The sequence below is a fragment of the Heptranchias perlo genome, chromosome 1 (assembly GCF_035084215.1).
Source record: "Heptranchias perlo isolate sHepPer1 chromosome 1, sHepPer1.hap1, whole genome shotgun sequence".
Classification (NCBI taxonomy): domain Eukaryota; kingdom Metazoa; phylum Chordata; class Chondrichthyes; order Hexanchiformes; family Hexanchidae; genus Heptranchias; species Heptranchias perlo.
The window spans coordinates 51997382-52022163 of record NC_090325.1 but is presented as its reverse complement, the minus strand read 5'-3'; the positions used below and the strand labels follow the sequence as shown (position 1 = coordinate 52022163).

At 43.2% G+C, this 24782-nt stretch overlaps 1 protein-coding gene across 2 annotated transcripts in view; it reads left to right on the top strand.

The window, feature by feature from the left end:
* LOC137322062 (probable E3 ubiquitin-protein ligase HERC1) overlaps positions 1-24782 on the top strand; it is a 317287-nt gene that overhangs the window by 37798 nt on the left and 254707 nt on the right. For both annotated transcript variants that reach the window (XM_067985131.1, XM_067985126.1), the window contains exons 8-16: positions 1348-1475; positions 9859-10003; positions 12688-12859; positions 14245-14379; positions 17325-17490; positions 19184-19309; positions 21727-21936; positions 22034-22186; positions 23761-23893. In XM_067985131.1, the coding sequence (XP_067841232.1) occupies positions 1348-1475; positions 9859-10003; positions 12688-12859; positions 14245-14379; positions 17325-17490; positions 19184-19309; positions 21727-21936; positions 22034-22186; positions 23761-23893 (1368 nt within the window). The remainder of the gene's footprint in view (positions 1-1347; positions 1476-9858; positions 10004-12687; positions 12860-14244; positions 14380-17324; positions 17491-19183; positions 19310-21726; positions 21937-22033; positions 22187-23760; positions 23894-24782) is intronic.

Sequence of the window (24782 nt, the reverse complement as noted above, 5' to 3'; positions counted from 1 at the left end):
TGTTTTGAACAAGTTTTCTGAACATATATGTTCAGAAGTTGTTTTTGCTGATCTATTTCAGCTGTGTTTTAAACCCTGAAGAAATCAAATCTATGCAACATCAACTTTACACGTTATGCACCTTGGAAAAGCAAATTGTCCAGCTCCCTGGAGTTGAAGGGCAGACTAGTCGAAACTTTGAGTATATTCTGGGTAGATGTATATTTTCCTATAGCATGAAGTGAAATAAATCCTGTTGTTCAAATCACATGATACAATACCACTTCGATGTCTTCTGGTTATAGTAACATAGCAACAGTTTTAGGCAGGAGAAGGGTTTCGGTACACCTAGCCCACCTATCCACAGTTTTACCGTGGTGCATTTCTAATAACCTTGAATTCCATTTGTTGGCAAGAACCTGTCTAGTTCCTTTTTGAAACCCATTAAGGTTTCATGTTCCACATACTTGCTGCCCTTTTAGCAAAATAGTTTCTTTTGCATTTCCTATTTTCTTTTGTTGTCCTTAATTTGTAAATATGACCCCTTATGCTTAAATTCTGTACACAGCAGCAAAGCTTACTTGGATCCAATTGGTTCAGTCGTTTGCCTTAGCCATATTACTATCTACCACAATGATCCGACTGGCAAAAAACAAACATAAAGCTGTGAATAACAGTAACTAATGCTGAGTTTTTGTACACTCCAGAGTGTGTTCCAAGGCAGTCATCTTAGGATTGAGGTAATTTTAGTGTTTAGTTGGATCATCATTTCAACATCGCACTGTATAGCTGCTTTATAACAAGCTGCAGGCTGTGTGTTAACATTGCCATTTGTACTTATATTCCCTCCTCCCTAAACCTCTCCACCTCAATAACTCTCTCTCTCTCTCTTCCTTTAAGACGCTCCTATCAACCTACCTCTTTGACCAAGCTTCCTGTCCTAATATCTCCTTATATGGCTTGGTGTCAAATTTTGTTTGATAACGCTTCTGTGAAGCGCCTTGGGACATTTTACTACGTTAAAAGCACTACATAAATGCAAGTTGTGGTACTTCAAGAATGTATCCATATTAAATGAGTTCTAATAATCTTGCAGTGTTCATATCACAAATTTAATCTCTGTGAACTATCATCATGAATTAATTTAATGGAGTATCTTGTCATCAGTATTTACCATGATACCTGTAGGACAACTTGCTCTGCCCAGCTCCCAGTGGTAGTAATAAACTAAAAATAATAGTGGGAGTGATTTAAATGAATAAAAAACATCAACTAAAATTTGCAAAAAATTTCAGTATTCCATTGTCCTGCTATGTTGGTTCTCACTTCCTCATCCATACCTTAATTGAAATAATCATGTAATCTTAGGTAAACTTGGTCATGGGGATACTAACAGAGTGTACAGGCCAAAGGTAATCGAATGTTTGCAAGGACTGTACATCAGGAAGGTGTGTGCTGGAAGCCAGTCTTCACTTGCATTGACTTCTGCTGGACAGGTAAGGGACAGCTGGATATGGATAAGGGATGAGTCTGGCAGATTTGTTCTGAGACTCGTATGGATTGCTACATAGACATTTTATATATACAATGTTAATGTCTACTGCCACTGCTATGGTGGCAGTAGCACATTCTGGTATTGCCACCGACAGGATGTGGGAGGACAATATTCACCCAACCCTTTGTCTGAAATGTGTAATTTAATCTAGTCATTGTCAGGCAGGCTACAGAGTTCAGACAAGGCACGGCGCTGACACTACTGATTTTGGTGTGGATTGCTACATTGACGTATATGTAAAATCTGTGGAGAATCACCATCATCCTAGTAACACAGATAGAGCCAACAGAAGAGGAAAGTTGATATCAAAGAAATTTGAGTTTATGAATGATAATGTAACATTTGCATAGATATTATCAGTCTGATAATGATATGATACATAAGGGGGTACGATAGACCCCCAAACAGTCAGAGGAAGATAGAAGAGCAAAAATGCAGGCAAATTTCTGAAATGCAAAAACAATAGGGCAGTAATAGTAGGGGATTTCAACTACCCTAATATTAACTGGGATACAAACAGTGTGAAGGATATAGAAGGCACAAAATTCTTAAATTGCATTCAGGAGAACTTTTTTAGCCAGTACGTAGCAAGCCCAACAAGACAGGGGGCAGTTCTGGATTTAGTTTTAGGAAATGAAGCTGGGCAGGTGGAAGGAGTAGCAGGGGGAGAGCATTTTGATGGTAGTGTCCATAATTCAGTTAGATTTAGCATAGTTATGGAAAAGGACAAAAAGAACAGGAGTTGAAGTTCTCAATTGGGGAAAGGCCAATTTTACTAAGCTGAAGTGATTTAGCAAAAATGGTTTGGAAACAGCTACTTGAAGATATATAAGTGTCAGAGCAGTGGGAGGGATTCAAAGGGTTCAGAGTAAACATATTCCCACAAAGAAAAAGGGTGGGGCTGCCAAATCTAGAGCCCCCTGAATGTCAAGGAGCATACAGGGTAAAATAAGGCAAAAAAGGAAAGCTTATGTCAGAAACCGAGAACTTAATACTACAGAAAGCCTAGATGAGTATAGAAAGTGCAGGGGGGGAAATTAAAAAGGAAATTAGGAAAGCAAAGAGAGGGCATGAAAAAATATTGGCAAATAAAATCAAGGAAAACCCAAAGATGTTTTATGAATATATAAAGAGCAAGAGGATAACTAAGGAAAGAGTAGGGCCTATTAAAGACCAAAAAAGTAACCTATGTGTGGAGGCGGAAGATGTTGGTTTGGTTCTTAATGAATACTTTGCGTCTGTCTTCACAAAAGAGGGGGACGATGCAGAGATTGTAGTTGAGGAGGAGTATGAAATATTGGATGGGATAAATATAGTGAGAGAGGAAGTATTAAGGGGATTAGCATCTTTGAAAGTAGATAAATCACCAGGCCCAGATGAAATGTATCCGAGGCTGTTAAAAGAAGCAAGGGTGGAAATAGCGGAGGCTCTGACCATTATTTTCCAATCCTCCTTGGATACAGGTGTGGTGTGGGAGGATTGAAGGCCTGCTAATGTTGTACCATTGTTTAAAAAAGGAGAGAGGGATAGACCGAGTAATTACAGGCCAGTCAGTCTGACCTTGGTGGTGGGCAAATTATTGCAATCAATTCTGAGGGACAGGATAAACCGTCACTTAGAAAGGCAGGGAATAATCAAGGACGATCAGCATGGACTTGTTAAAGGAAGGTTGTGTCTGACTAACTTGATTGACCCTCCTTGTTACCTCCTCAAAAAATTCAATGAGGGTAGTGCGTTTGATGTAGTCTACATGGGTTTTAGCAAGATTTTTGACAAGGTCCCACGTGGCTGACTGGTCAAAAGTACAAGCCCATGGGATCCAAGGGAAAGTGGCAAGTTAGATCCAAAATTGGCTCAGCGGCAGGAAGCAAAGGGTAATAGTCGGGTGTTTTTGTGACTGGAAGGCTGTTTCCAGTGGGGTTCCGCAGGGCTCAGTTCTAGGTCCCTTGCTTTTTGTGATATGTATTAATGATTTGGATTTAAATGTAGGGGGCATGATTAAGAAGTTTGCAGATGATACAAAAATTGGCCGTTTGGTTGATAGTGAGGAGGAAAGCTGTAGACTGCAGGAAGATATCAATAGACTGGTCAGGTGTGCAGAAAAGTGGCAAATGGAATTCAATCTGGAGGAGTTTGAGGTAATGCATTTGGGGAGAGCAAACAAGGCAAGGGAATACACAATAAATGGGAGGATACTGAAAGGTGTAGAGGAAGTGAGGGACCTAGGAGTGCATGTCTACAGATCCCTGAAGGCAGCAGGACAGGTAGATAAGGTTGTTTAAAAAGGCATACAGGAGACTTTCCTTTATTAGCCGAGGCATAGAAAATAAGAGCAGGGAGGTTATGCTAGAACTGTATAAAACACTGGTTCGGCCACAGCTTGAGTACTGCATATAATTCTGGTCACCACATCATAGGAAGGATGTAATTGCACCAGAGAGGGTACAGAGGAGATTTACGAGGATGTTGCCAGGACTGGAGAATTTGAGCTATGAGAAAAGATTGGATAGGCTGGGATGGTTTTCTTTGGAACAGAGGAGGTTGAGGGGTGATTTAACTGAGACGTACAAAATTATGAGAGGCCTAGATAGAGTGGATAGGAAGGACCTATTTCCCTTAGCAGAGAGGTCAATAACCAGGGGGCATAGATTTAAAGAGATTGGTAGAAGGATTAGAGGGGAGCTGAGGAAACATTTTCTCACCCAGAGGGTGGTGGGGGTCCGGAACACACTATCTGAAAAGGTAGTAGAGGCAGAAACCCTCAACTCATTTTAAAAAGTACCTGGATATGCACCTGAAGTGCCATAACCTACAAGGCTACGGACCAAGTGCTGGAAAGTGGGATTAGGCTGGATGGCTCGTTTTTGGCCGGCACAGAAACGATGGGCCGAATGGCCTCCTTCTGTGCCATAAATTTTCTATGATTCTATGGTACAATAGTCATGCGAAATTGAGAATCTTTTATCATCTGTTACATAAATATTATAGTTTGAAAGGGATTGCCCCCTGGCCCTGGGAAAAATTACTATGTCCAAATTTTAATTTAGTACAAAATTTTAAAATCGAAATATGCAAATGCCTGTGCATTTTTGCAACTTTTTTCATTTAGGAAAGTTGAATCCAGATTTGAAGGTAAAACCACCGCTACGGTGGCAGTAGCACATTTTGGGATTGCCACCGACAGGAAGTGGGATGAGAGCACTCGCCCAACCCTTTGTCTGGAATGTGTAATTTGATCCAGTCATTGCCAGCAGGCTCTCGAGTTCCAAGAATGCACGGCGCCGATGCTCCCGAGTTCCGAGAGGAAGGTGTAAGGTCGTGGTGGGATTTCAACATGAGGATGAAAATTTTAAAATTAAGATGTTGGTGGACCGGGAGCCAATGTAGGACAGTATGCGCAGGGGTGATGGGTGAACAAGACTTACTGAGAGTTAGAATATGTGCAGCAGAGATTTGGATGAGCTGAAGTACATTGAGGGTGGAAGATGGGAGGATGTCCAGGAGAGCGTTGCAGTAGTCAAGTCTAGTGGTAACAGGCGTGGATGAGGGTTTCAGCAGCAGAGGAGCTGAGGTAGGGACGGAGTCAAGCGATGTTACGGAGGTGGAATTAGGCGGTCTTGGTGATGGAGCGAATATGTGATATGTGGTCGGAAGCTTATCTGTGTCAAATAGGACACCAAGGTTGTGAACTGTCTGGTTCAGCCTCAGACGGTGGCCAGGGAGAGGGATGGAGTCTGTGGTTAGGGAACGGAGTTTGTGGCGGGGACCGAAAACAATGGCTTCGGTCTTCCCAATATTTAGTTGGAGGAAATTTTTGCTCATCCAGTACTGGATGTCTGACAAGCAGCCTGACAAATCAGACAGTGGAGGAGCTGAGGGAGGTGGTGGTGAGGTAGAGCTGGATGTCGTCAGCGTACATGTGGAACCTGAAATTGTGTTTTAGGATGATGTTGTCGAGGGGCAGCACGAAATTGAGAAATAGGAGGGGGCCAAGGAGAGATCCTTGGGGGACTCCAGAGGTAACATTGCGGGAGTGGGAAGAGAAGCCATTGCTGGTGACTGTGACTGTGACAGGATAGATAAGAATGGAACCAGGCGAGCGCAGTCCCACCCAGCTGGACGACGGAGAGGCATTGGAAGAAGATGGTGTGGTTGACCGTGTTAAAGGCTGCAGACAGGTTGAGGGGGATGAGGAGGGATAGTTTACCATGGTCACAGTCACTTAGGAAGTCCTTTGTGACTTTGATAAGGGCCGTTTCAGTTACTGTGGCAGGGGAGGAAACCTGATCGGAGGGATTCAGACATGGAGTTGCGGGAAAGTTGGGCACGGATTTGGGAGGCGACAACACGTTCAAGAACTTTGGCGAGGAAAGGGAGGTTGGAGATGGGGTGGTAGTTTGCAAGGACAGAGGGATCAAGGGTGCGTTTTTTTTGAGGAGGGGGGTGATGATGGCAGAAGGGGAGGGAGACAGTACCTGAGGAGAGGGAACCGTTTTTTTAAAAAAAATATCAGCTGACATGGGGGCCAGGAAGGGAAGTTGGGTGGTCAGCAGTTTGGTGGACTAGGGTCGAGGGAGCAGGAGGTGGGTCTCATGGTCAAGATGAGTTCGGAGAAGGCATGAGGGGAGATAGAATACAAACTAGAGAAAGATGCAGTATCAGGGTTAGGGCAGGGGGGGAACTGTAGGGGAAGTTTGGCTTGGTGGGCTAGGGGAAGGGAGGGAAGCGGCAGAGGCAGCTGAACGGAATCTTAGTGACAAAGATGTCCATGGGCTCCTCGCATTTGTTGTTGGAGGTGAGGGTTGAGTGGGCAGGGGAGAGGGGTTTACGAAGCAGGTTTGTAGTGGAGAAGAGAAGAGGGGGGGGGGGGTTATCTTTGCATTCCAGGATGATCCTGGAATAGTGAGCAGTTTTGGCAGAGGAGAACAGGACCCGATAGTGCTTTATGTGGTCCAGCCAGATCTGGCGATGAATGACTAAATCAGTTGACTGCCATAAACATTCAAGTCGTTCATCCTTTGGACTTAAGGGAGTGGAGATGAGGGCCATACCAGGGGGAACAACCAGGGTGCGAGAGAGTAATGGATTTAATGGGGACACGGGCATCACAGTTGGAGGTGAGGGTGTGATTGAGCAGATCAGTAGCTGCAGGAATGTCATGGTGAATGGAGGGTCATTTGGAAGTTGGGAATTTGAAAGTGCCATTGTAAGTGACTTGGGGAGAGTTTTTTCCAGGGGCGGACACAGAAGGAAATTGGCTTGGAAGGGGCGAGGGTGAAGAAGGATGTGGGTAGAGAGGGATACAAGGAAGTGACCAGAGATGGCCTTACCCGCGATTGACACGATTGGAGTAGAGAGGCCACATGAGATGGTAAGATCGAGGGTGTGGCCGTGAATATGGGTAGGGGAGTTTATATGGAGGGAGCGATTAGGGGAGGATAGGAGGACAGTGAACTCAGAGGAGAGAGAGCATGATGAGTTGAGATGGAGTTTGAAGTCACTGAAGATGAGAAGTCGCTTGGTGCAGAAGCTGAGGGAGGAAAGCAGTGAAGACATTTCGATGAGAAACTTGGCATGGTACTTGGGTGGGCGGTAGAGAACGAGGATTTTAAAGGAGAGGTGAGGGGGTGGAACAAGTGAGATGCTCACCAAGGTAATATAATGGACAGGCAGCTGAGACCCATTGCCTGCAATTCCTGCACCATGTGGTAACTTCAGGATGTTTCGTGTCCAGGAGGGCCATGTGCAGCAAATGCCTCCAGTTGCTCGAGCTCAAGCTGAGGGTTTCTGAGCTTGAGGGGCGGCAGGAGTCACTGCAGAGCATAAGGGAGGCTGAAGGTTTCCTGGACGTACGTTCCAGGAGGTGGTCACCCCGCAGTCACCAGAGAGTTCAAGATAGCAAGTGGGTAGCCATCCGAAAGGATAAGGAGAGGCAGGCAGTGCAGGAATCTTTTGGGTGTGTGGCACACTCAAACTGGTATTCAGCATTGAATACCAGTGAGGGTGACAAAACCTCAAAGGAGTGCAGTCCTGAGCATGGCACCATGGGGGCAAAGGACTGCACAGGGGGGCACGGTGGAGTGTAGAAATACAGTAGTCATAGGGGAGTTTGCCTGCCATGCGGGGGGCTGTAGCCGTTTCTCTGTGGGGCTGAATTTGACAAATCCACAGCATTAACTATTTTACATAATTTGCGCTGCAAGGTTGGTTTAGTGAGGTGCATTTTATTCAACGAGAAAGGGTGAGGGTAACATCACTAGTGGAGCTGTAGCTTTTTAGCATGTGCTGAGAGTGACATCATTGGGTGGCCCATCACATGCGTAGGAGGTGGTCGCAGGTCGATCGAAAACCGGATGTACCCACACTTTCGCTAATCACTCTGTCAAACTAAACACTCTGGGAGAGAGCTGCAGTGACTGATGGAGCATTATGTGTAAGCCATGGATTGTTTTCAGGTAGAAAGTGGGGGCGGGGCACTTTTTACATTGCAAAGTGAATAGTGACACTGCATCTGATGATGTCACTTGCGGCACATGCGCCGAACTTTTCGAGAAATCAACTCACTGCTGTTCCCGCTTGAGCGTGTTCCAGGTCTAACTGGGCAGGGGGAGGATAACGTGATCCATCGCCCCGTCTGTACCATGTTCTCTCCCCTCTCCTCTCCTCACACCACCACCACCCCCCCCCCCCCCCCCCCCCAGCTCTACATCCTCCGGGATCCCCCCTTCTGCTTCCTGCCCGTTCCCCCGCCCCCTCCCCCTTTTCCCCTGCCTTTTCCCTCATAGGAACAGGAGTAGGCCATTCAGCCCCTCATGCCTGCTCCGCCATTTGATAAGATCATGGCTGATCAGTGATCTAACTCCATATACCTGCCTTTGGCCCATATCCCTTAATACCTTTGGTTGCCAAAAAGCTATCTATCTCACATTTAAATTTAGCAATTGAGCTAGTATCAATTGCCATTTGCGGAAGAGAGTTCCAAACCTCTACCACCCTTTGTGTGTGAAATATTTTCTAATCTCGCTCCTGATAGGTCTGGCTCTAATTTTTAGACTGTGCCCCCTACTCTGAGAATCCCCAACCAGTGGAAATAGTTCCTCTCTATCCACCCTATCTGTTCCCCTTAATATCTTATAAACTTCGATCAGATCACCCCTTAACCTTCAAAACTCGAGAGAATACAACCACAATTTGTGTAATCTCTCCTCGTAACTTAATCCTTGAAGTCCGGGTATCATTCTAGTAAACCTACGCTGCACTCCCTCCAAGGCCAATATGTCCTTCCGAAGGTGCGGTACCCCGAACTGCTCACAGTACTCCAGGTGCGGTCTAACCAGGGTCTTTCCCCTGCCTTTCCTTTCTCCCTCCTCTTTCCCCTCCCTCTTTCCCTCTTTTTTTCCCCCTCCCTCTTTCCCCCCCTCTGCTTCTGGTCTCCCCCCTTACGAATACCTGCATCAGCTGAATTTTTAGTGCTCATCCTCCGGTTCGCACTTTTAGTGAACAGGCAGCGAGGGCATTTGGTGACCTACAATGCATATGCGCGGTTGGTGACATACGATGCGCATGCGCGGCAAATACGTCAAGCTGCGCATGCGCGGCCCGGGCCTGAGTGTGCATGCATTAGTCCCTGGCAATAGTCACAGCGTAAAGGTGAATGTCTAGTTAATCTGTTTTTGCTGTTGGTTGAGGGATGCAATATTGGCCAGGTCTCTGGGAGAACCCCCGCTCTTCGAATAGCACATGGGGTATTTAAAGTCCACTTGAGCCACTGGAGCAGGCAGACCAGGCCTCGGTTGAAAATCTCACTATTGCAATGTCAGCCTAGCTTATGTGGTCAAGTCCTGCGGTGCTGCTTGAACCCATTCTGACTGAGGCAACAATGCTGCCAACTGGGCCATGCCAACACATTGAAAACCAGTGCCTCTTTCCAGGGCTGGAAGGGGAAAATACCATGTGTGGCTGTCAAGTATTATGAATGAGTATACAGCCTGAGTGTTTAGTGACACTCTGAGAGTCAAATGACTTCCAAGCCAAAGTTGAAGTTCTTAGTACTACAGTGATTTTTTTTTGCTTTGGGGTATTGTACTGCAACTTGATTTTTATATGTCCTGTTGTGTAGCACTGTCGAGTGCTCATACCCTTATAATGTTGTAATTGCATTTTTAAGAAGCTAAATTAACATGGAAAGCAAGTAAAAATTCAAATCTAGCATATTTTAAATGATTTGTTTTGTTAGAAATTATGTGGATTGTCTGTACTCAGGGTTTTGTACTACAAGTTACTAGATAAACTCAATGCCAAATTATTTTTTTCTCTCGCTTCAGGTATTCGCTTGGGGCTGTGGCTCTTGCCTGGGAAGTGGATCTTCAGAAACTACAGCTCTTCGACCACGACTAGTTGAGGAGCTGAATTCAACCAAAATCATTGATATTTCTTGTGGAGATAGCCATTGCCTGGCTCTAACACATGGTGAGATGCAAATCAGGGCACAGTTGCACCAAATACATTCCAGAGTTCTGAGAAATATTCCTACAAGGATTGCATAAGTGATTAATATCACAATTAAAAATTTGAATTCTAGATCCAGCATTGAACCTGGCCATTAATTGCATAAGTGCCAATGAAACTGGAAGGTCACATGACTTAAACAGGGTTGTGACGCTGTGGAATGTACTACTGGAATTTGTGGTTGAAGCAGAGAATATTTAGACAGGTGGTTGAAGAAAAAGGCCTATGGGAACAGGGTGGGTACATGGAATTGGGACTACTGCTCATGTAGAGGATGAGCGCCACATGCACTGGTTGGGCTGAACGAGATTGCATGTTGTAATTTCTATGTATCCAGGATATTGGGGAATGGCTGCAGCCAGAGATGCGCTCTTGCCTGTGGCATCACCCTTTTTAAAAAAAAAACACATTCCCTATCTTTAGCTCTCTTTATAATGTTTTTATTTGCAGTGTAATACTGTCTTTCTGATTTCATTAGGACAGAATATGGTTGGATACAAACCAAATCAATTTCTAGTGGAAAAGGATGGTATACAATTCCAATTCAAAGAAATGTTGCGCATATCTAATTTCTGTTCAGTGGTGGTTAATACTGTATATATGGATTTTAATATAGGTAATAAAGTTAGAACTTTAGTCATTCTATTCTCCCATTTTAAAGTTATTTTATCACATTTTTGGATCCTTCCTCTGATCAAGAGAGCAGGCAGTCCACTACTTCCAGACCTTTGCACATGTCTGACTGTAAATAGGCTGCCAAAAGATGTCACTTTTTCATCATGTATGCGTACACCACCCCCCCCCCCCCCCTTTCCTCAGCCTTGCTTCTGTTAGACACCACTCCCCAGTTGTTTTTTCTCCCGGCTCGAAGTTGCCATATGGGAAATCACTGCTAATCTGTGATATATTAAAAACGGTGGGTAGTCTGAAGATTCCAAAGATACTGTCACTTTGGGACTATTAAGTGACTCTTGATTACAATGGGAACGCACCTAACAATTTTGTGACAGCCCCTCGCACAAATCTCAGAAATCTGTCTGTTACCCTCAAGAAAAAAAAATTGTCCCTCGGCCCAAGATATGTCCAATCGAGCAGAACAAAATGTAAAATATAAATGTGATCAGAAGGCATGTGCTGTCACAAAGAATGGAAAGGAAGATCTGCAAATTAAATATCAGTGGGCCACATTCAGTTGGCAGATAAGCAGTCTGGCCTGAAATAGATGAAATCCTGAAGGGAAAATCATATAGCAGCGTAATAGATTACACGTTTTCATCATGTCAGTCAACAACAGCAATTTGCATTTGTATAGTACCTTTAACATAACAAAGTGTCCCAAAGCACTTCACAAGCATCAAAAAATGGACAACGAACCAAAGAAGATATTGAGAGGGAGTGACCAAAAGCTTGCTCAAAGAGATGGGTTTTAGGGAGGAGAGGGAACTGGTGGGGCAGAGGGGTTTAAGGAGGGAATTCCAGAGAATGGGGCCTGGGTGACTGAAGGCACATCTGCCAAACGGTGGAGCGAAGGTGTGGGATGTACAAGAGGATGAAGTCAAATGTTTTGGTGGGGGTAATGTTGCAGGAGCTTAGCGGTAAGAAGGGGTGAGACCATGGAGAGATTTAAACACAAGTATGAGAATTTTTAATTAGAGGCATTGGAGGACTGGGACCAATATAGGTCAATGAGGACAGGGGTCTTAAACGACTGGGACTTGGTGCGGAATAGGATATGGGTAACAGAGTATTGGATAGGAATTCAGGCTGCAGAGGTGAGATACTAGGGTTGATATTTAGGCCCCTCCCCCCCCCAATGGTTGGGGGTGGGTTAAAAATTAAAAATTGGAGAAATGTCCCCAACCTGCCGCCATTTTTACGGCGACTGTTTGCGTGCTGTGCGAGTGTCCTGTCTTGAAGAGGTCAGACACTTCATTATGATATTTGAATCAGGCTCCCGCGGGTGCAGTTGGGAGCCTGATTTAAATTTAACTGCTGCCGGATGGGTTTCCCTGGGCTCAGGAAACATGGCAGTGAAAGGGAGGCGGGAGCAGCTGGCTCCAGAAGATAAGTGCTTTTTTAGAGCACACCTTGTGGGCCAGGTGGAGCAGGAGTGTTCCCCTCGGCCCCTCAAGCAAACCTTCGTCCTCCCCTCTGCCGATCGCGGCCTTTCCTTGCTGCTGCGGTCGGCAACAAACCCCCACCCCCACCAAGCCCTATCCTCGAGTTTCTTGCCCCGCGATTGCCCCACCCACCAAGCCCCAATCTATCCTGATTGCCAGGAACTGTCCCCAAAGGACCCCGGCTGCAGCCTCCTGCCGTTGGTTTTCCCGCCTGGCAGCCAGCCAGCCTGTCGATGTGGCCGGCTATCGGGCGGGAAACGGAAGAAAAAAATGATGATGAGACCCTGCTGTTAAATTCGGCGACCCCGGGATTTCCAGGATTCCCCTCCGTTATAGCTATCCCCCGCCCCTTCCCGAAAATATCGGGGCCTTAGTCTTGGTATCCAGTTAACTATCACATTCTGTAAACTAAGATGTATTCAAACTTTGAGATGTTCCTTTTTGGAGATCATTTAAGGTGACCTTTCTTGTGCCATCTGTAACTGAAGCGTGTAACAGAATTTCTCATTGTACTTATTCTAATAGATAATGAAGTTTATGCTTGGGGTAATAACGCAATGGGTCAGTGTGGACAGGGACACACATCAACCCCAATTGCTAAACCAAAGAAAGTAATTGGTTTGGAGGGAATACCTATACAGCAAATCACTGCAGGAACTTCTCACAGCCTGGCTTGGACAGCTGCACCAACTGATAGGTAATGAAGTAACTTTACAGTTGTATAGACTATAAAATAATAAATCAATTGGACACAATTCTTTGCCGCTTTCAAAATGTGTTTAGAATTCTAAAAGCACACGTATAATTCATTTTAGAATTTGCAATACTAAATATTAAGTAAGAAAAGTCAAGGAGGAGAAAGGGTCTATTGAAGCTCATCAATATAGTACCCAACTCTCTCTTTCATGCAGCATAATTTTGAATGCCCATTGTAGATTTTGCTCATACTTGGGATCAGTCTTGTTGCTTTTCTCTGCACCCTATTCAGTGCTTGTACGTGATTTTTGTGCTGTGGTGACCAGAGTAGAATACAATACTCCAAGTTGGTCTTAGCAGTGCATAGTAAAGCCCAAGCTCAGTATAACATTTGGAAATGTGTTCTGGTTATTTGCTTTTTCTTATTAATGTGCTCATTAAGGTGAGGGATGTTAGTGCTGGGGAATGGTACGTTTTGGGCACCTGGTATGAATATTGACCACTCACTTAGTAATAGCACAGACAGATGCAGAGTAAAGCTTCCTCTACTTTGTTCCAACACCTAATGATCCAGTGTGACATTTTTTTTCCATTATCCACATCAGCCATCCTGTGTCCAACTAGTGCCAGATTAGGGACAGTTTAGAGGCCCTTGCTTACTAGAACTGCCCCTTGCAGCAGCAGCCAGAGGAAACGTTCATCCGAGACTTTCATCCGAGACTTTCATCCCATTCAGCTTCTAGAGCTGAGAGGCCAATGCCTAACTCACTGTGCCACCTAGCATTGAATTATTTCACCATTTTTCCGGATATTGAAAGTGATGAGTGATCCTTTTTTGGGTCCTTTTCTTAGTTCTCCCCCTCACCACCTTCCCGCTAGTTCAATCTCATTCAAAGCTTCTAGTAATAAATGATTTAGTGGAATTGAGGATACCAGTATTTTGATTAGTTGTATAATAGAATGGTTTGAACTATACTTTTGAATGTTGTGGAAGGCTTTGGCAGGATGTTTTAATAATTTTTAGTTACATATAAGAGAATGTTGTTCAACATAACTATTGGTCATTTAAGGTTTCCTCACATTTTCCAGTTAGTGGCATAGGTGGAGACACAAGTAAATACTGGAATTATTTAATTGTGATCAACCTAGCAGAGTAACTTTGATAACTGCTGAAAGTTTTACGGTTGCAGTTAATATAGCTTTAAACTGGTGGTTATACAGTATCCTTAAATACTTGTGGTATAGGCCTGTTTCATTTTGAGTCAACAATGTTCTAATAAATAAAACATTTGAACATTTCTACTTTATTGTCATCCCTTAATAAGCCAAACAGTTTATCTTTTATGTAAATATTACTTATATTTTGTTGCTTATCTCTTTCTTTAGGCAACTGGTAGCCTGGCACAGGCCTTTCTGCGTTGATCTGGAAGAAAGTACTTTTAGTTACCTGCGAACATTTTTGGATAGGTACTGTGATGGCATTAACAGTGAGGTACCGCCACAACCCTTCTTCTCTCAAAGGTAATGTCAAATATTTTTTGATGTATATCTTTGGGACTGTGTAAACATATTGATCTAGGAAGCAGTCTTGGAAGCATTTTTATTTTTATTACTTTTATCCAAGACTATTTTTTGATTTAAAAAATCACCCAATATTATTGCTTCCTTGTTCTTGCCATTTCTTTTCTGCACTGTCTTCAAATCTCCTCTATCTTATCTGTATGGCCTTTAATGCACAGTAAGTGCACGTAAGTGCAAAGGACAAGGCTGAAGCGTTTGCAACCATCTTCAGCCAGAAGTGCCCAGTGAATGATCCATCTCTGCCTCCTCCCGATATCTCCACCATCACAGAAGCCAGTCTTCAGCCAATTCGATTCACTCCACATGATATCAAGAAACGGCTGAGTGCACTGGATACAGCAAGGGTTTGGGCCCCGACAACATCCCGGCTGTAGTGCTGAAGACTTGTGCTCCAGAACTAGCCGCACCTCTAGCCAAACTGTTCCAGTACAGCTACAACACTGGCATCTACCCGACAATGTGGAAAATTGCCCAGGTATGTCCTGCCAACAAAAAGCAGGTCAAATCCAATCCAGCCAATTACCGCCCCGTCAGTCTACTCTCAATTATCAGCAAAGTGATGGAAGGTGTCATCGACAGTGCTATCAAGCGGCACTTACTCACCAATAACCTGCTCACGGATGCTCAGTTTGGGTTCTGGCAGAACCACTCGGCTCCAGACCTCATTACAGCCTTGGTCCAAACATGGACAAAAGAGCTGAATTCAAGAGGTGAGGTGAGAGTGACTGCCCTTGACATCATGGCAGCATTTGACCGAGTGTGGCACCAAGGAGCCCTAGTAAAATTGAAGTCAATAGGAATCGGGGGAAAACTGTCCAATGGCTGGAGTCATACCTAGCACAAAGGAAGATGGTAGTGGCTATTCGAGGCCAGTCGTCTCAGCCTCAGGACAATGCTGCAGGAGTTCCTCAGGGCAGTGTCCTAGGCCCAACCATCTTCAGCTGCTTCATCAATGACCTTTCCTCCATCATAAGGTCAGAAATGGGGATGTTCGCTGATGATTGCACAGTGTTCAGTTCCATTCACTACCCCTCAAATAATGAAGCAGTCCGTGCCCGCATGCAGTAAGACCTGGACAACATCCAGGCTTGGACTGATAAGTGGCAAGTAACATTTGCGCCAGACAAGTGCCAGGCAATAACCATCTCCAACAAGAGAGTCTAACCACCTCCCTTTGACATTCAACGGCATTACCATTGCCGGACCCCCACCATCACCATCAACATCCTGGGGCTCACCATTGACCAGAAACTTAACTGGACCAGCCACATAAATACTGTGGCTACAAGAGCAGGTCAGAGGCTGGGTATTCTGTGGCGAGTGACTCATTTTCTGACTCCCCAAAGCCTTTCCACCATCTACAAGCACAAGTCAGGAGTGTGATGGAATACTCTCCACTTGCCTGGATGAATGCAGCTCCAACATCTCAAGAAGCTTGACACCATCCAGGACAAAGCAGCCCACCTGATTGGCACCCGATCGACCACCCTAAACATTCACTCCCTTCGCCACCGGCACACCGTGGCTGCGGTGTGTACCATCCACAAGATGCACTGCAGCAACTCGCCAAGGCTTCTTCGACAGCACCTCCCAAACCCGCGACCTCTACCACCTAGAAGGACAAGGGCAGCAGGCACATGGGAACAACACCACCTGCACGTTCCCCTCCGAGTCACGCACCATCACGACTTGGAAACATATCACCGTTCCTTCATCGTCGCTGGGTCAAAATCCTGGAACTCCTTACCTAACAGCACTGTGGGAGAACCTTCATCATATGGACTGCAGTGGTTCAAGAAGCCGGCTCACCACCACCTTATGGGCAATAAATGCTGGCCTTGCCAGCGACGCCCACGTCCCATGAACGAATTTTTTAAAAAGTAAGAACTGTAGAATTTCTCCTCTTAATGCTTAACTCTATCCATATGGATTCTGTCTTACTGCAATCCCCATGAACATCCTAATGTTCTGGCATTGTGATAGAATTCTTTTTTATACTGTTACTTTACCCCTTTTTTTTCCTATCTCTCTTTTGAAAATGATATTACCAGGAATATTAAGTTCCCAGTCCTGTCCAAACCTAATTCATGTCTTTGTTAGAGCAGCTCTATCATATCCCTCCATAGTTATCAATGCTTCTAAATCTCTAATTTTGTTTTGAATGCTTTCTGCATTCACATACACTAAATCAGGATTCCAACTTCTTAGTCTGCACTAAGTCTTTTTGTAATCCCTCTTTATGATAATCTGACTTTATTATTTTCTTGTATGCAACACTGAGAAGAAAGTGGAATTTCCTATCTTATACATCAGCCATCAGTTTTTGAATGGACCCATCCTTTGTATATCACTGATCCAGTCAGCACTACTCTCTCCCCTTTGGTAAAATTAGTTATGTATATAGTTCAAATTATTGTTTTTCCAATTGTGTCGGTAATTACTGTTTCCTGCATTGTGTTTGTAGTCTGTTTCCTTCCAGGAAAAGAACTTCCAATTGGAGGCACCTTTCCTAAATAGTACAAGAAGGAGAATCACATTGGTAGCACCAGGCTGCTCTATTGCTTTCCCAAGCCCCTATCTATACTCTTATTTTGAACTGGAGATAAGGCTCCAGCCTATTTTGGTTAGAGTAGATTCATTAAACAGGAAGGCTTTAAGAATGCCTAATGGATAAGGGTGACCATTTCAGGTACCCAAAAGTTTAATGTTGAATGTTATGAAAGTCATACCATCAAGAAAATAATCTCGGATATCTTTTGTATAGATATTGTTTTGTTGCTGAAGACAAGATATTGATGGGTTGAACACCAGAATTCCTGTTTCAAAGTCTGATTTGGAACTATATAGGCCCCACTAATATATCTGTATTTTTGTTTTTTTAACAGAGAACACCATCACTTTGTGTTCCTTTGTTTGAAATTGCTTTCTACTCATCTCTCCCTGGCTCAAGCTGGAGGAACTGGAGCTGCTGTCCTCGGACAACAGGGTAGACCGCTAAGGAACTTGCTTTTTAGGCTAATAGATTCAGATGTCCCAAATTCCATTGAAGAGGTAAATGGGGTAATCTGGCAGTGCTGGTATTATCAACAGCTGCCCTACAATGTTCTCCATCTTTTTGTGAATAATAATTGTCTGTTCCAATAAATTTTGAGAGTTGTGGAAATTGGCACGTTTTACATCATAATCATTAATTTCTGCATTGCAAGGTTGCTTGTTTTAAGGCTTGAGCGTGGAGAAGAGCTCTCCATTGTACCAGTTTGGTGCACTCTGTCCTCAAAGAGTACTGCAGTGGTGATACAGGTTTCATTTTCCTAATGTCATTGAAGCAGTCAGCACTTCTGGAGAGATCCCAAGTGTAGGTCAGGTGGCTGGGGGACGGGTGCCAGAGAATAAAAATCGGAGGGAAAGTTGTGTCCATGTTGCTTTTGTGTAACTCCTAGCAACTAAGTCAGAAGGCATTGGAAGTATGTTGCCTGCCCACCCGCGGCTGCAGAAGTCGAATGGCCCAGGGAGATCTGGGGACTGGTGATAACGTTGCCTGCACCAAATTTGTGGTACATTTTAAAAGTTATTTTGGGCAGCACATGCTCGGGTGTAATTTTTGCTGGTATTCTATTTTGGGGAGAGCAGAAGGGTTGGATGTTTGTGTTGACAAATAGAGGACTTTCACACTTTTGGCACAAAGGTTTAATTCCATGATCCTGATCCCAGTGGGGATACTGTACTTGAAGGGAGCTTAGAGGCTATAGTGTCTAGGAGTGACCCAGGCGACTATAGGCCGGTATGCCTAACATCTGTTATGGGTAAAGTATTAGAAGGCATACTGAATGAGAGACAATGAAGCATCTAGGTATGGCAAGAAGGAATCGGCATCGATTTATGGGAGGGAGGTCTTGCTTAACATTTATTGGAGCTTTTCAAGGAAAGGATGTACACACGTTTAGATTTCAGCAAGGCTTTTAATGTCGTGGCGCATAAGCTATTAGTCAACAAGATAGGAAGGTATGGAATGGAACAGCAGGCAAGTTTGAGGTGGATTAAATTTGAAATTGAAAACCAGAGAAAGTAAAGGGTGATGGTGCAGCTCCACTCACAATCATGGGAAGGGATCATTGGCGAGGTGCGAGAGGGATCAGTGTTGCTAGTAGTGTATATGTGATTTGGAGCTAGGGACAGAAAAATATATGTCCAAGTTTCCAGGTGACATCAACATGTGGTGGGTGGGGAGAGTTCAAACAATAGGGAAGAGGAAACCAAATACAAAGAGATGTGGATTTGTTGGGAATAGAAAAATTGAACCCCAATAATATGTTGGAGATTGCCAGAAACTCTCGAATCAAGGGACACCGGCTGAAGATTAAAAGAGGAGAAGGTGCACAAACAGTTTAGATTTAACTAGTTTATACAGTGGGTGATGCATTTGTGTAATGGACTACAGAGGGAGGCACTGGAAGAAGATAGTGTAGAAAACCTTTAGTGAGAATTGGATGGGTATTTGAGGGAGTGGGTGATTTGAGAGTTTTGGGGATTTGCAAGTATGGGATACTTTCTTTTTATGATCCTGTACCTAATTTTATGAGAAATGTAGTATGGCAAAGAACGCTATGACTTTACAATAAATTGTGTTTATGAATAAATGAACCATTAGATCATTTTTATTTTTTGTTCTAAGTAACATGATTGTGATCTACAGATCGGGAATTATGCACTGATTGATTAAAAGCTGTATTTGTGTGTCACACAGGCAGTCAATGAAACACTTTCAGTTGGTGCATCCTTACTATTGCCTCCACTCAGGGAACGTACTGAACTTTTACATAATCTACTACCTCAAGGTCCAGAGAGATGGGAAAGCTTATCAAAAGGACAAGTAAGCATTGGCATTCTGCAAGACACCTAATGATTATGCAATTATTATTATTTTTTGAATCTCACCAATGTTGCCTTGAACATCAAAGTATGTATATATAAAATTTTCACCACTTTTTGTTCCCTTTAGTTTGGTATATGTTTGCTATCTTGTAACATTTATAAACATTTTTTAGTAAATTAGTATTGGTAAAAAAAATATTGCTCGAGAAATTAATGGGACTGAAAGCCGATAAATCCTCAGGGCCTGATAATCTGCATCCCAGAGTACTAAGAGGTAGCCATGGAAATAGTGGATGCATTGGTTGTTATCATCCTAAATTCTATAGATTATGGAACAGTTCCTGCAGATTGGAGGGTGGCAAATGTAACCCCACTATTTAAAAAAGGAGGGAGAGAGAAAACGGAACTACAGACCGGTTAGCCTAACGTCAGTCGTAGGGAAAATGCTAGCATCTATTATAAAGGATGTGATAACAGGACACTTAGAAAATATCAGCGGGATTAGACAAAGTCAACATGGATTTATGAAAGGGAAATCATGTTTGACAAACCTACTGGAGTTTTTTGAGAATGTAACCGGTGGAATGGATAAGGGAGCACCAGTGGATGTGGTGTATTTGGATTTTCAGAAGGCCTTTGATAAGGTCCCACACAAGAGGTTAGTGTGCAAAATGAAAGCACGTGCGATTGGGGGTAATATACAGGCATGGATTGAAAATTGGTTAACAGACAGGAAACGGAGAGTAGGAATAAATGGGTCTTTTTCGGGGTGGCAGGCAGTGACTAGTGGAGTACCACAGGGATCAGTGCTTGGGCCCCAGCTATTCACAATATATATATATATATCAATGATTTGGATGAGGGAACCAAATGTAATATTTCCAAGCTTATTGACGACACAAAACTAGGTGGGATCATGAGATGTGAGGAGGATGCAAAGAGGCTTCAAGACGATTTAGACAAGTTGAGTGAGTGGGCAAATACATGGCAGATGCAATATAATGTGCATAAATGTGAAGTTATCCACTTTAGAAGGAAAAACAGAAAGGCAGAGTATTATTTAAATGGTGATAGATTGGGAAATGTTGATGTACAAAGGGACCTGGGTGTCCTTGTACACCAGTCACTGAATGCAAACATGCAGGTGCAGCAAGTATTTAGGAAGGCAAAAGGTATGTTGGCCTTCATTGCAAGAGGATTTGACTACAGGAGCAAGGATCTCTTACTGCAGTTATACAGGGCCTTGATGAGACCACACCTGGAGTATTGTGTGCAGTTTTGGTCTCCTTACCTAAGAAAGGATATACTTGCCATAGAGGGAGTGCAGCGAAGGTTCACCAGACTGATTCCTGGGATGGCAGGACTGTCGTATGAGGAAAGATTGGGTCGACTAGGCCTGTATTCATTAGAGTTTAGAAGAATGAGAGGGGATCTCATTGAAACGTATGAAATTCTGACAGTGCTGGACAGACTGGGTGCAGGGAGGATGTTTCCCCTGGCTGGAGGGTCTAGAACGAGGGGTCACAGTCTCAGGATACAGGGTAGAACATTTAGGACTGAGATGAGGAGAAATTTCTTCACTCAAGGTGATAAACCTGTGGAATTCTCTATCACAGTAGGCTGTGGAGGCCAAGTCACTGAATATATTTAAGGAGGAGATAGATAGATTTCTTGACATGAAAGGCACCAAGGGGTATGGGGAGAGAGCGGTAATGTGGTGGTGAGATAAAGGATCAGCCATGATCATATTGAATGGCGGAGCAGGCTCGAAGGGCCAAATGGCCTACTCCTGCTCGTATTTCCTATGTTTCTGTTGGATATTGTTCAAATAAAATTAGAACAATGCATAAAGCTTTATTTTAGTCCCTTTCCCTAATATTTACATTTCCTTCCTGTTACATTTTTTTCAGTGCTGTGCATGATTTCCCAAGTAAGAGGGCAGGGTAGTACAAGTGCAATATTGGGTTGCACAGGCAAGGAATAAGTGACACATTTTTCTCTCTTCCACTTGCCATCTTTCCTTGATGGTCTAGCTGAGATTAGGAACTTGCTGTGTAGGAAATTGGAGGTAGTAACCTGGATAATACCATTCACTGATTCACAAGAATATAATTTTTAATATTTTGAGAATTGAAAGTATTTTGCAAGTCTGAAATGTTACTTAACAAAATAATTTGGAATAAATGTCTAATAAACTAAATATGTGTATTTTACTGTAGTGTTTATTAGAGTGGCATAGTCTTATGGGTGTAACTCTAATGCTGAGTAAATAGACTGTTTGCTGTGAGTCCTGCCTCACCTCCAACTCAATGGTGTCAATAGACATCTGATCTTATTTAGCCAAAAGGGGATTGGTATATCTGTGAAATTAACCTTATTGCAAATTTTAGTCAACCTGTCATTTTTTTTAAATAGAGAATGCAGTTGGATATCATTCTGACGAGTCTACAAGACCAGTCACACATCGCATCCCTGCTAGGTTACAGCTCACCTGCTGACATAACCGAAGGCTTCTCACAAAGCTACTCTTCAGATCAGGGCTCATCCAATTCAGGAAATATCGACCACTTTCACTTAGCAGAAATCCTTTTGAAAACTCTCTTAAGGAACATTGGTTTCTACACAGTAAGGATTTTTAAGAGTTTTCTTTTTAAGAAAGTAGTTGATATTTTCTTTTGAACTGTTAGCGTAATTAATTTTCTTAATCGCCTGTCTCCAAAAGGAGCGTGCTTTTGGTGAGTTGGAGAAGAACAGCGATAAACAGCAAAGTAATACAACCCATACAGAAAGTGGACCACCTTCCCATGTCCGTCAACTGCTCTCTGCGTTGCATAAACATTTGCTGGCTCACTGTTACTCAAACTCTACTACTAAGGTAATGTTACCGTGGAAGACAGCATGATTTATCAGTCGTGCTCTTCTTAAAAAAAAAGAATAGTAATGGAATATATGGGAGTAAATACAATGCAATAGTCCAATCTCAGGGTTCAGATGAAACCAGTAACAACTTGCACTTTTATAGTACCTTTCCTCACACTCTGTGTTGCGGATGAGAACAGGAGAGGTTGGGGAGGGAGGCAGAATGAGGTGGTTAGTGGTGAATAAGTGTTTGGAGTCATCCTTGCTCTCCAGGATGAGCCTGGAGTAATCAGACAATTTGGCCACAAGCAGCAAGAGGCAATCATCAAACCAGATCTTCGAGTGGATGGCCAGGCCAGTCTGTCTTCAGGTGCATTGAGAAGTGCTGCCCACGGATTTGAGGTTGCAAAGGCGGTGGTTGTAGCAGGGGCATAGTGAGAGTGGAGACTTGGGAGGGGGACAAGGGTATTGAGGGTTAAGCAAGTCAGCAGAATTTTGATGTCATCTTAGCCCTAGAAATTAAAATTAGCTCTCAACTTGGTGTCAACTGTTGGCGTGCTCTGTCATTAGTACTTCATAGTTGTCACACTGAAATATTAAGCTGTCACAACATTACTGCTAGTTTATTGAGGCATAATTTGCAGCAGATGTTATCGCCTGGCATTTCTGCAGGGATAACTTAGGCAGGGGATCGGCAGAAACTCCAGAGAAACGGCAGAAATGGCCTTTTACATACTTTTTCCGAGGTTTCCCTAAATCTCCCACCAAAGTTTATGCCAGAAACCTATGTGTTTTGAGATCAGCTTTCTTTGTTTCTATATTCCTGCTACAAGAATCATTTTATGAAACTGTATGGATATCCAGTATGTCAGAATTAATAATTTTGTTGGGTACGATTCCTATACTATAATAGCTATAAATGAACTAATGTTTTCATTTTAAATATTAAACTCCCTTGATGACTGACAGTGCACTGTCTGGTATGGTACTGAGCCCTGCAGACACAAAACTTTCTAGGTTCAAACCCTGTGCTGGTTTAACTGACCTAACCTAGGTCAAGAGTAAGGAGGGGAATCTACAATTAGCCTCGGTGTCTCTGCCCTACACAAGGGTTAAAAACAACTAGGTTTTTTTCTTCTAATTGTTATCCAGTGATGACTTTCTCTTTCCCCCCCCCCCCCCCCAAACACTGTTAAGTATGTGTTTGGAGATGTCAGGTGAGGACAGTAGTCGTCTCTGTTTTAATGCTGCTCCAATTCAATAGCCTGCTGATGATGTCTAGGTCCACACATGAACATTTTTTGCTAATTAGAGGGAGACTGGTACTCTCGAATTAAATTTTTTGTTTAGAAATGAGGGTTAACGGTCAGGGCCCATAGTGCAGAACATCCAAAGTTTAATAGAATAAAAGAGATGAGATAAATCAGGAAGCAATGATCAGGTTATGCCAAACTTTGCTTTAACAGAAGTTTGTAGGATGACTGGTAAGTAAGAGGGGGAAGGGGGAAATAATTATTTTGGTAATTTCTGACTAGGTATTGGCAACCAAACATTTTATGAATGGGTTGATCGCAATATTCTTTGTTTTAGGATCAGTTAAGTGTAGATTTGCTGCATAAACATTTACACTTGCTGCTGCTGTATGCGTCCGATACCTACAGGCGATCAGCTGTTCTCCTGAAAGAAAGCTTGCTGGATAATAGTGTCACAGAAAAATTGCACGGTAAGAATTCCACCTTATCCTGTACATCCGCCATTACAAAAATACAGCTCGTATTTTCCATCATAATATAAACAGTTCTTCGGCCTTGCCACTGATTACATCCATCTCTTAGCCATTTGATCCAGGCTGAACCAGACAGTTCGCAACCTCAGCATCCTGTTTGACCCTAAGTTGAATTTCTGACCCTATATCCTCTCCAGCACAAAACTACTTCCACCTCTGTAACATCACAGCACATCAATGGTGCCATGTTTCGGATGAGGCGTTAAACCAAAGATGCATATGCCTTTTCAGATAGTTTAAGTATATATTAAAGATTCCATGGCACTATTTGAAGAAGAGTATAGAGTTCTCCTGGTTTCCAGAGCAATAATCTTACATCGCCAATATGCAGAAATTAGATTAACTGGCCAATCATCTCATTGCTCTTTCTGGAATCTTGCCATGGCTTCCATGTTCTACCTATCAGTTATTGCATTTCAGTGTCATTTAGTGTACATGATGTGTTTTGAGATGTTCCAAGATGAAGTGATAAGATACTAGATAAATGCAAGTTTAAAAAAAAATTATGCGCACATCTGAATAAATGATGCATGTTTTAGAAAATCTGTATTTGTTCATAAAATTATTAAAATGCATTGAGGATTATTTTTAAGCAAAAAGTGAATCCTTTGCGTAACGCTGCTATTTTCAGTATTTAATCATATTAATAGTTCACATGGGGAAAAATAAATTGGGCGCAGTTCCTAGATGTATAATTAAGTTATATTGCCAGATTACACTGCTGCGTGAAATAGAATCATAGAATGATACAACACAGAAGGAGGCCGTTCGGCCCATCGTGCCTGTGCTGGCTCTTTGAAAGAGCTGTCCAATTAGCCCCACACCC